The sequence below is a fragment of the Delphinus delphis genome, chromosome 4 (assembly GCF_949987515.2).
Source record: "Delphinus delphis chromosome 4, mDelDel1.2, whole genome shotgun sequence".
Lineage (NCBI taxonomy): Eukaryota > Metazoa > Chordata > Mammalia > Artiodactyla > Delphinidae > Delphinus > Delphinus delphis.
This window is the reverse complement of record NC_082686.1, coordinates 29,010,163-29,022,895: the sequence shown is the minus strand read 5'-3', so window position 1 is coordinate 29,022,895 and position 12,733 is coordinate 29,010,163. Positions and strand designations below refer to the sequence as shown.

Genomic DNA, 12,733 nt, shown 5'->3' with positions numbered 1-12,733 from the left:
AATGTATTATCTCAGTTTCTGTGAATCGTGACTCTGGAACTGCTTAGCTCAGTGATTCGGGCTTAGGGTTTCTCATAAGATTACATTCAAATTTGAAGTATGGCGACATCATTTGAAGCCTTGAATACCAGGTGGAAGCATTTGAAGTCACATAAGAAGCTGCCTACCTCAATAGGGCACTGTGTATTTGTTAGTCAAGTGAAATAAATGTGGATGTATCACTATTATTTCCTCATATATTTTGAATCTCCGAGCAGCAGTAGTTAAAATAACTATGAAGGAATCACAGGAACTAGTGATTGGAGAGTCAAATCTACTGTTTTTATTTAAGGGCTCATTTGAAAAGACATTTATCAAATGAACTTAAAAAAAAATTGTATTGAGTTTCTTGCCCAAAGAATAAACTTTATTAGAGAATTATAAAGTATTAATCACCAACCAAAGGATTACAGTAGTCTATTATGCAGGATTATTAACTATCTAGATTAGTTTTGGCTCTGTTATAGTTGGAAGCCATGAACTGGTATTCAGAATTTTGAGTATACTGTTCATGATACAAGAAATGTCTCTTCTAAATTAGTCAAAGAAGAGACATTTCCTGTATCATGAACAGTATACTCAAAATTCTGAATACCAATTCATGGCTTCCGACTATAACAGAGCCAAAACTAATCTAGAAAAACAAATATCATATATCGCTTATATGTGGAATCCAGAAAAATGATACAGATGAACGTATTTGCAGAGCAGAAATAGAGACACAGACGTAGAGAACAAACATATGGACACCAAGGCAGGAAGGAGCGGTGGATGAACTGGGAAAGTGGGATTGACACATATACACTACTATGTATAAAACAGATAACTAATGAGAACCTACTGTACAGCACAGGGAACTCTACTTAATCCTCTGTGGTGACCTAAGTGGGAAGGAAATCCAAGTAAGAGGGGATATATGTATATGTATAGCTGATTCACTTCGCTGTACAGCAGAAACTAACACAACATTGTAAAGCAACTGTACTCCAATAAAAATTCATTAGAAAAAGAAAAGTAAGTAGAAAAGTAAGCAATTCCAGGGACATTCAGGATGTAGGGAATTAGGTAATAGCTGCTGAGGTCACGTGCCGTGAGCATCAGATCAGCTCTATTCCCGTTTCCTTTCTTATTTACATACCTCAAATATGTACTCTGGGCATAGTCCAGAATAGAAAATGAAGGACACAATTTAAAAAACAAACTGCAAAGTGGTATTTATTTACATTAAAATGTGAAATACCTGTATACACACAAATCTAAGAGGCACAATCTGTTATGCACAATAACTATGATCTTCAGAACATGTTATACACAACAGTATCTGCTGATACATAAGTGGTTCCAGTGAAAACAGTAAATACCAAAACATTCCTGACAAAATAAATTATTCATTCACATATTCTAATCATACAAGACAGTTAATATTTTAAAAGTTATGTACTTCAAAAAACACTAGCAAGATGTACAACCAAAATGTATTTTATGAAAAATGTCTTCAGATTATTATGCATAAATGATCCCTTTCAGAATGCATTTTTAACCTTTTAAATAAACTACATTGATTTCAAGACTATTTATATATAGCCCCCTAATATGATTGAAGACATTTTTTTTAAAGGTATAACTATACTAGAGAATAGTTATGCTTTTCTAATATGCTAAACTAATGTCCCCCAATTCCAACACTGCCTATTTTTCAGAAACAATCAAATTATTTAAATTCCAATTTTAGAGTATGAGATTAGCTGCCCTGTTTTGCAAATTGTTTCCTCTAAGGACTGTTAACAGATTGTCCTGAACTATCTCATATACTGGAAAAATTCAAGCTTTTTAAAAAAAAGTCTTAAAATGCTTTAGGTTAAAGCTGGTTACTATCTATGGAGATTTTGATAAATTGAACACTTTTCTCTTAAAGACCTTTGCAAAAAGATATTTTTCAATTTTAAAATCTAGTAAAGATTTTTATAAAGTCCAAAAGAACACTTGAATATTTTCAGAACGCAGTGAAGGATTCCTCTTTGGCATTTCTCCATTTAGTTCTAAAATAAAACATGTCAACATTTTATATTTTTCTATTTACCTACTACAGACATTTTCTGTACACAAAAGTATTTGATTGAAATTGTTTTAACAGCAATTTCATTGCTAAGAAATTTTTTTTTTTTAGGATCTGCAAAAAACACTCAGATTTTTACTATGAGAAGCAGAAATGTTTTGATGTTGCTGAAATGAGCTTGCTTATTTCTCTTTTTCAGTGGTTGGAACTTCAACATCCTTTCAAATTCAACAATGGATAAAGCAGACATATTTTATATTAGCAAAACTGCTGACCAGAGTTTAATTTTTGAATATCGATAGGAAGTAGCCTCTATTAAGGAAAAAGAAAATCTTCAAATAATATGGGCATCACATAAATAAAACTACTATATTTTCTTTCTTGGTTCCTGCATCTTTTCTAAAAGGAAACAAACCAAAACTACTACAAATACGGATTTGTGGACACTTTTTTCACATTGTCTTCCACATTAGATTTCCACATTATTTCCAGTATTCGCAAACTTTTTGCTCTCATCACACACTAACCTTAAGGCTAAAAACAGTCCAAGTCTGATTAGTTTTAAATGATGGTAGGAAACAATAACAAGGTTTTTACAAATGAGTACAATTTTCCTCATTCAAAACTAAATACGGGTAAAAATCTCAGTAAAACTGAATCAAATGCAAGCTAAATTCTCCAGGGTTTACTGAAAATAAACAATGAAACAAAAACAAAAACATAAAATAAATACTGTACCTAATTACTGCTGTTTATCAATGTCTACAAAGGTCTTAAATAACAAATTTATAGTAATGACGGCTTTATTGTGACATTAACACATTTTTAAAATGTAATTAATAATTCTCTATTGTTTTCAAACCATGCAGAATCATGGAAATCCAAGCAGAGAATGACACATAGCAGATGAAGGAACTAAAATATAAATCGGTAATGAGACATTTGAATAAATCTGTAGCTATTTTAGAAAGAGAATAAATTGATCCAATAAATATATTTTGAAAGTCTGGAGAACGCAGGTTATAGGAATAGGACACAAAATGGGATACTGAGTTTGTGAAAGTAATTTTGTTATATATGGCAGTTACTGAATATTATATATGCAGCTTATATTAATAACACTATCTCCCAGCCACTCTAAGTACCTGACATCAACACTGTCCTTCAAGTATAGTTCAAATTTAAGAGTTACATGTGATAACCAAGTAAATAAATTACCAGCTCCTGCTAATACAATTTAGTAAGAACTGGGAATCCTATAATTGGCACTAGGCAATGTTTATAGAAGACAGTTTTAAGTGCACATGGATATCTACTTCCAGAACGCAGAAAATACAGTCACCTATGCTCCTATAAGAGTTTTACCTCAATTCTTTCACTTTAGAAGTATTTGTTGAAATGGGATCTCTCCAAAATCAAGGATCAATCTGGCCACATTCAATTCTAAAACAAAATGTTCTGTAAAATTTCATATATATAAATGTTACCTTTTAGGTAAATGTGTGAGATATTTTAGAGACTTGATTTAGTGGACAGAGGTGGTCTGATAAATAGGAAGAGATCAGCAGACAAGATCTCAAATGACCATCCCTCCATAATTCAGTTGAAGTTGGTCTTTTGTAAATGCTTACTGGGAATTTCTAACGCACTGACTTGGAGAGGCCAAGAGCCTCCATCAATCCCTGCTTGGATTGCCACTCCTGTCACCACTGCCAAGTCAGGGTCTACAGACGTGTTGGGATCCTTTCCAAAGAACTCTTGAATGACTTGGCGGATTCGAGGAATTCGAGTTGAGCCCCCAACCAAAACCACCTCATCAATCTCAGTTTTTTCCAGGTGGCCTTCTTCTAACACTTGCTGAATGGGTACTAGTATTTTCTGGAAAAGATCTTCATTAAGGGTGTCGAAGAGCTTCCGTGATATTTCTGTTTCAAATAAAACCTGACTTTCTCCATTTTTCTTTTCAGGAAGGCTAGCTCCAAACATGCTGTTCACATGGGGGCTGTCTGCTGGGGAAAGTTCGTCCTTTGGCAGTTCAGTGTCACTACTCTGAGGTTCCTTCCCGTCCTTTTTCTCCACCGTTAGTAATACCGACATCTGGGCAGTCTGATGAAGAGTCAGGTTTAATTTGACCATTTCTACAGCTTGTCTTAATCTGTGGATTTCCTCTTTCCTAGAGGGTAGGAAGCCATATGTTTGATAGATCTGTTTATATAAGTACTGAAGCAATCTTTGATTGAAGTCTTGTCCTCCAAGTTTATTGTTTCCTAAGTTAAAAATTAAAAAAGTTTATATTATATTTATGAATATATGTGTATGTGTGTACATATATACGTGTGTCTGTGTAGTATGTATGTATAAATGATATTCTGGGAATAATAAGTCCTTATTTAATGTATTAAGATTTTATTCATACAAAGACTGATTAAAAATAACTGGATTAAAATGATTTTAATTCAAATGTGTACTATTAAAATACAGTGCACATCCGGGTTTAAATGATGTAATAGGAAGTATCTCAGTGATATCAAATACTTTTGCAGAAAGTAAGAAATTGAGAACACTGACCGGCTTTTAAGTAGCAATTTAAAAACACTAAATGTCATTATTTTCAACAGAAGGAAGTCCTTCTTTTAATTAAGAAGTACCAGTAAGCATTTTCTTTTTTAAAAAATCCTTTTGTTTAAATGATTAAGGGCTGAAAAGTAGAAAAAATAATTTAATTAGGAAAAGAATAATGCAATATAAATGCTCACAACTGAACTTTGTTCTAAATGGAGTCCAGTTAGGCCACCTGTAACTTAAGCTCCACAGGCTTAATTCCTGAAACTAAATTAACCTTAAAAAAAAATTTAGAATGCAAAATACTATTATTAGATTTCCTAAAGATATCTATTTTGTGAAACAGATTATTAAATGAAATAAACTGATCATCCTTCATTTTAAAATAATTTCTTTCCTTCTGTTCCCTTTACCATGGAGGTGAAAACTACTGGCTCAGTTAGCTACAAATGGCAGTATATTTATTTGACTTACAGGATGTCCAGTTATTTTTTGAGACTTAACTTTTTGCTATAAATACAATAAGTGGTGGCATAAGATTACATGTACAGAAGATTACCAAAATGAACGCAAAGAATATGGAAAAATTTTTAAATGAACACTTTACACGTTAGATATGTTAACGTGCCTCAATCTCTTTAACGCTCCCTCTATTTTTCTTACCAGACATCGCTCGGGTTAAAAACATTCCTCCTTGTTTATTCAGCAATGACACATCTAGAGTTCCTCCGCCCAAGTCTATCACCAAGACGTGAAAGACATCAGCTTTGTGGAGACCATAGGCCATAGCTGCTGCTGTGGGTTCATTTATTACTCTTAAGATCTTCAGTCCTATAAAATTGGTTAGAGGGAAGAACAATCATGAGAGGACACTATTAAGAAATTTCTTCTCACTTAATCTTACAACACGTTAGTATCTTCTCTGATGTGAACTCCACTGAGTACACAGTCACAAACCCAATAAAAATAATGACATGGGATGGGTAAATATACGTTCTTCTAAATGGATGTCATTAAAATTATTCTAAAAGAAGATTATAGTATAAAGAAATAAAGGCCCAGATTCACGGAATACATCATTCTATTATTTATTAATACTTAATTTTTAAAAATCTCTCAGCCTCTTCTAATTTTCCTATTTTACTTGGGAATAAACTTAATAAGTTTATTATTATACTTAATAATAAACTTAAATAAGCAAATAAACTTTGGTCATTATGCACTGTAACAAACTGCTATAGAAATGAGGTAAGCTTAGGGTGCTCTTCTTTTAAAAATGACTTTTTGATAAAAAGAACACATGAATAAACAGAGAAGAAATGATAATAAAATGAAAAATCCAGATGATAGGCTCCAATAGCTACAATGACACTTTTAAAAAGTACTTAAGATGCAAGACCCTTGAATGCAAATCTGAAATATACAGCAAAATCTGACTTCAAGGTAAAGTTAAACAGTAAATGTGCAAGCAAAAGATCAGATTTCCTTGAGCAAAACTCCTGCTTTAAACTAACTGCCACACATAACGAGCGGCCGTGAAAGTAGCATGGCTTTATGTATCACGAGCCATAGAAACTAGTCAACCTCTGAAGAATTCATTCAAAGACCATAATACCTTCCCCTCAGCTCTCTGACTTCATCACTCACTCTGCTCTGGCCACACTGGCCAACTTCCTATCTTCTTATGTACCAGCAAATTCTCATTTTATGGCTGCTACACTGGCACTCTCTCTCCTACAACACAGTTCCTCCATATATCTGCTTGGTTCACAACCTTGCTTCCTTCAAATCTGCTTAAATGTCACTTTCTCAATGAGGTCTACCTGACCGCTCTCTTTAAAACCTGCAAATCCCCCTATTCTCTGATCACCCACCCTCTCCTCTTATCCTGTCTTTTTTTCTACGGCAAGGTACTTTCTGACATACATTGTATCAAGGCTCTCAACCAGAGGTCATTTTGTTCCTCTGGGGACAATTGGCATTATCTGGAGACATAAAATTATCACTACTTGGTGGGGAGAGTTCCACTACCTTCGAGTGTGTACAGGCTAGGGGTGCTTCAAAATGCCCTGTAATACACAGGACAGTTCCCCACAGCAAAGAATAATCCAGCCCCAAATGTTAATAATGCTAAGTAAGAAATGCCATAATATACTTATCTTCAAGGCTGATTTTCTGTTCCCTCCAACAGAATACAAGCTCCATGAGAAAACGGATTTATCTGTTTTACCTAGGCACTTAATACTTGCTGAATGGTGTTGAATGAATTTTCTCCCACCTCAGATTTTTAAAAAACATTATATTATATTCATCTTAACATTAAAAGAATTTTAGAAGAAAAAATTCCTCATTGCTAATGTGTGTCCATGTTCTTTCTTAGCCTTTCTCATATGCCTGATAGGCTGCTGTCATAATATATACATTTTACATTGCACCATGGGGCTTTCTAAATTGTTTGTAAACCTGTATAAAAATCCATCTGATTTATCTACCATATAGTTTGTCTAGGTGCCTAGTTAGGTGGTTTGCAAATGACACACATTACTATAGATTTTCAGCCTAACAAAATTTTGAGCAAAATGTAACTCAGGCAAGTGATATTACCTGCAAGGTTAGCAGCTTGAATTGTTGAATTTCTCTGTTTTAGATCAAATTCTGCTGGTACAGAAATAACAGCATTGGCAACTGGCATTCCAAGATATTCCTCTGCCATTTCCTTTAATTTCAACAACAGTCTAGAGCCAACATATTCTGGGGAAACGGTGATCGTCTCATTACTTGTCACAGAAAACTCAACCATTCCATTTTTGTTTAAAACCTGTGAATAAGATTTGCAAAGATAAAAAAATATATATATAAAACTGTGTGTGTATATATCTACATATACATACATACACATACACTAACACACATACATATGGAATGTATTCAATCAAAACTTACCTTTAAAGGGTCATAAAATTCATTTGTTATCTAGCAAGTGCATTTACTAAGATTAGAAGTTATTAAAAGTCATACTTTAAAAGCTATAAAATGAATCCACTCCACAGTTCTCAATAAGAGCAGAAAAATAAAGTTCATTACTAAGCATATAATTGAAACATAGAAGATTCTCCATATATATCTGTTAAATGAAAGAAAAGATGAATGATAAAATAGAAGGAATAACAGTGGCTAAGTCATGTTTGTGACTCAAGATCTTCTTTTTTAAAAAATTAATTTATTTCCAAAAGTAATAGATAATTGAAAGAATGTTCTGGTACATATTAACAAGAATAATTTTAGTACTTCGATATGTTCTTATCTAAGAATCAATATCACTCACATTCTTGTTTCCACGGAAACATGTATTAGCATCTTTTTCCTGCTAATGTAGTTGTACATTTGTACATTTAAAAAATTAGACTAATTCTAAAATATACTAGTTTCACCAATAGTTTGTATTAACATCAATAGTAAAAGAGAATTAGTCTGTTCTAAGAAATTATAAGAAGTTTACCCCAATCATTCAAGACTACATAATTAGTTTTCAATTAAGAAAATCTGACCTTCCAAAAAGTATTTTACCTGCCTGGGGAAAACAAAAACAAGCTATGAACACTTAAAATAAGGTCCTTAAAATAAGACCCAAATATACCAGTACCTTCAGAGTGATCATGAAACAGAAACAACAAAAAAACATGATCACTTAGAAACTTAAAACAAACAAAAAAAACCTTTAAAATAACTCTTGGATCAATAAGTAATGTACCCAAAGCTGTAATTTAGAGGAAACTGTATAGCTTTATATGATTTTATCATTACATAAGAAAAATTACAAATTAGTAAAGGGTCTTAAGAAAGAAGCTAAAAGAAAACAAAGAAGTAAACCTAAGAAATGCCTGGAGAGATTGTTTTTTTGCTCCTTTGAAAATGAATAAAAATTTGAGAATTTTTATGATGCGTTAATCAATAAGCAGCACTGATACCACTATTTTAAAATCTATTTATTTAGAATCTCACTTCATAATTAACCAAAAGGGTGGGGGGAACCCTACATGGAATAAACATTTAAATGTTTAAAAGAAAAAAAAACCCAGCAAAACCTAAACCTACAAATACTTATATAAAAGCATTAGAAAAAAAGTACAAGTGGATAGGATGGGAAAGGCCACCGTAAGCATGGTAAGAGTCCAAAAACATTTTTAAAAAATTATTAAGAGATGATTTTACCACATAAAAATTTAACAGTCTTGACAGTTCAAAAATAAAATTATACGTCAGTTTTATTAAAAAAAAAGGAAAAAATACTGAAAACACATCACAAAGGTATTTTATAGTCATTAAGGGAATGATAAACACCCCAAAAGAAAACAGGACAAAGGGTAAGAAGTGGATCACTAAAGAAAATGAAAATGCCAATAAACACATTTTTAAAAGTCTGACCTCAACAGAAATCACAGGAATGCAAATTAATACAAGATACCATTTTTTATTTATCTATTGGCAAAGATTGAAAAACAATAACTAGTGAAGATACAGGCAGTCTAAAAAATAGGTAAGGGCACATAAACTTTTCGGTGCACAATCTGGCAATACAAATCAAAACACTTAAAAACATGCAATCATTTGGCCTATCAATTCCAGTTCTTGAATTCAAATTTAGGAAATTATCAGAGAAGTGTAAAAACACACATGTACAAGGATATTCACTGAAGCTCCAATAATAGTGGAAAACCAGGGAAAAAAATAAAACTTACACTGACAGAGACTGGACAATTAATTGGCGGAACAGTCGTTTCACAAAACCATGAAAGATAATGATGTGAGCCCACTGACTAACTGTCCATGATATATTGATGAGTTTCAAACAAGTCATTACACAGCATGCCTAGTATGATCTCTTTTTATGAATATAAATATGTATACACACAAACACAGGAAGAATATCTATTTATCCATCCACTCATCTATAGGTACTGGGGCTTCATTAGCCTCCGGCTACAATGAAAGAGCTGTGCAGACATTCTGAGGATAGCAGAGTGAGGAGATGGTAATGTCCTAAGTCCTCAGTAATACTGCGGGACCACTGAATTAGCTAACCCTGGAGCTGCTGTGGGATTGTTTGTTATATGAGGTAATATAACTTCCAGGCAAACTGAGTCTGTTGAAATAGAATGTTTTGTAACTTGAAGCCAAAGCAGTAATTGAAACAGTATGCTGAACTTAAGTTAAAATAGATTTTGGCTTCACTTACCTTAAATGGGTATCTGCCAATTTCAGCTTCTAGCTCTTCTGGGGTAAAAATCTTGCCTATGAATCTTTTAGCGTCATATATTGTGTTCTGAGGATTTGAGTCCGCCAGCTCTAAGCTTTCATACCCCACATAAACATCGTTGTCAGTAAAGGACACCATGCTGGGTAGGCTGACGTGCCCATTTTCATCTGGAATGACCTTTACTTTTCCTGTTCCAGGAAAAAACACCCCAACTGAACAGTAGGTAGTGCCAAGGTCAATTCCAATCACCTTAGGAGTAGGCAGTGGTAAATACTGTTGCGCGAAATAGCCAGCCAACAGGAGAGTCAGAACAGCTGATCCTGAAATACAGGCAAATTACAAGTTGCGTCTTATCAAACTAGTACAATGTGCAAAATTACAACAGTAAAATCCCTTTACTATCACGCTTCCATACTAGACTAAAAATACTGTCCAAATATTTTCTTTTATAGTACTCACGATAACATTTCTCAAACATCAAGTTTTTCATAATGCAAACTGACTATAATACAATTAAAATGAAGTAACAACAAAAACAAACAAACAAAAAACCCCCTGTATGTTTGTGTGCTTCACTTATGGGTGAGTAAAGGAATAAAAAATAAAAACATTTCGATAATAATTGTGCTAATGCTGACAGGAGAAGTCATTCATCTGGAGCAAAAGCTAGAATATAATCCAATTCTTGATCAAATGATATTTAGATTTTATAGTTTTATAATTAGCTTTAGATATCATTATTAAAAAGAAACTAGCATTAAAATTTCCACAGCAAAAGCTCTGTTATTGTAAACGTGAAACTCTTTATATCCCCTCTCTTTTTTCCTTTCAAAAGGATGAAATGGATAAACTGGATTAAAATAATTTTGGAAATCGCTTAGATATTTTTAAACGGTCACTTCATAACAGAACATAGTTAACTTTTTCTGTATTAAATACGAGTCGAGGACATCTTGCAGAGGTGATATTTCGGAGAAGAATTAAAAGTGTGTAACTCTGATGATAACATAAATGGAAGCTCTTAGAAGTCAGGTTTTAGTCACGCTGTATTCCCTGCACCAATGGTTCCCAGCCAGTAGAAGACTGTTCAATAAATATTAATTGCTGAAAAAGCCAAATACGAACAAACGCCACGCAGACTGTAAACATAAGTGATGGAGAAAGAAGTCAATTCGTATTTACAGCTAACCTGTTATTTGGTTTCAGGAGGCTGTGCTATACACCTGTGTCCATCCACGTTACATACAACTCAAAACACCAATTTGTAGGAGTCGGCTTTACTAATTATTAGGTCATCCTCATCAACACATAATGAAATGACATCAGGTGCCAATCCCACCTTCCTCTTGCCCCTACGTACACATTTTCGGAAGCATTTCATCACCTTCTCCTCCGGAGAGGGTAATCCCTACCCGGATTGGTGGAAAGAACACTGGACTATACATCAAAGAGGTATCTGACTCTCTCAAAATCCAGCATCCCATGAGTCTACAGCTCGGGATGCTGCTGCTGTTCCTCTCCCTTCCTCCACAAAGGGGTCTAGGGATCTAGGAGATGCACATTCTGGCAGCTTCTCAAAGGCCCCAATTCAACCAACGATTCAAAAATCGACGTTGCGTAGGAAAGAACCCTTCCCGAGGCCCAACGTCCCTGGGATGTATGCAGAGGTCGCCGCCGGCCTTACCCGGGCCTACTGCGGCTCGGGCCTTCCTAGAGGCGACCCCCCAACCCGGCGTCACGAACAGCCCCAAACCGCCTCTGAGTCACCTTTCTGGCGCCCTACCCGCTGCGTCAGCGGGATCCAGCAGATGCAACAACGACCCCAACACCCCGGCCTCCCTCAACCGCTCAGGTGCCCGCAACAGCGCAAAGGACCCTCCTGATCACTGACCTAAGATCGTCATCTCTCCGGCCATCACAGTCCCGCCGAAGAGGCTTAGGATGACTGTACCGGACGTGAGGCACCGCCCCCACGCCGCCCGGCAGCCCCGCGCTCCTCTGGGAAATGTAGTCCTGTTGCTCTGACGCGGCCCGAGAAGCTACATCTCGGACCAGAGAAAGGACTTCCTTTACCGTGAGGACGCGGGCATGAGGGCCCCCATTCAACCGCTGCCAGGGGCGCCCGAGCCGCCCTCCCACGCAACGGACTACAGAGCCAATTAGGCTGGGGTGGAGGAGCGCTAACAAGAGGGACTGGAGTTTCTAACCAAACCTGTAGCGCCTGGAGCCAACTTGAGGTAAAAACAGTGTTTTTAGCACCGCCTCGCCGCTTTGCCTTCTGGGAAGTATAGTTACGGCCTGACCCATTCGCCTGAGGGACAGTGAGCACCATTAGGTTATTGCGTTTTAGGGTGATGTCCCTAACCAGGCCCAGGATCCAGCGTTTGTTATTTCGTTCTTTCTACCTTTTAAAGCGTTCTCGTTTGCCTGCGATCTGGATTCCAGATTGCGGGGGAGGGGGGGTTGTCCCAAACATTCCCCTCGCCCCCGCCCCTCGCTCCAGCATCCCTAGAAGAGCCCCTGCCACAGTGCGGGCGTTAGAGGGAGGCAGGGGCTGGCGACCCTGGAACTTGGATACGATCCTCACTCCTGTGCTTTCGTTTTGGAAAAAAGGAATTCGAGGAATCCTCAGTTAATGCGATTTATCCAAAGGAGCAGGGACACATTTTCCTCTATTGCTAACACTGAAGAGGGCCGTTGAAAAGAAAAACGTAAACGAAATACCTTAACTTTCTCTTGAATTAAGTTATAAGTGTCAGGAATTGTTTTCATGCACAAATCACTTAACATGCAATGGCCATTTAGGACACTTGTGAACT

General features: G+C 35.8%; 1 protein-coding gene across 1 annotated transcript; it reads right to left on the bottom strand.

Annotated features, from left to right (window-relative positions):
- Positions 1 to 1,218: 1,218 nt before the first annotated feature.
- On the bottom strand, positions 1,219 to 11,889 carry HSPA13 (heat shock protein family A (Hsp70) member 13). The gene is made up of 5 exons (XM_060010475.1): positions 11,806 to 11,889; positions 9,894 to 10,234; positions 7,262 to 7,475; positions 5,321 to 5,488; positions 1,219 to 4,362 (listed from the first exon to the last, which is right to left on the bottom strand). Exons 1-5 carry the CDS (start codon positions 11,828 to 11,830, stop codon positions 3,695 to 3,697), a joined length of 1,416 nt encoding a protein of 471 aa, XP_059866458.1. The 5' UTR covers positions 11,831 to 11,889; the 3' UTR covers positions 1,219 to 3,694.
- Positions 11,890 to 12,733: the final 844 nt, after the last annotated feature.

Bases quoted from the DNA above. Each gene is read 5' to 3' on its own strand.
- HSPA13 (XM_060010475.1), bottom strand. From the start codon at position 11,830: ATGGCCGGAGAGATGACGATCTTAG. The intron at 10,235-11,805 runs GTCAGTGATCAG...CCTGTATTTCAG, and splicing joins CGGAGAGATGACGATCTTAG to GATCAGCTGTTCTGACTCTC. The intron at 4,363-5,320 runs GTAAGAAAAATA...TTTTTAACTTAG, and splicing joins TTTAACCCGAGCGATGTCTG to GAAACAATAAACTTGGAGGA.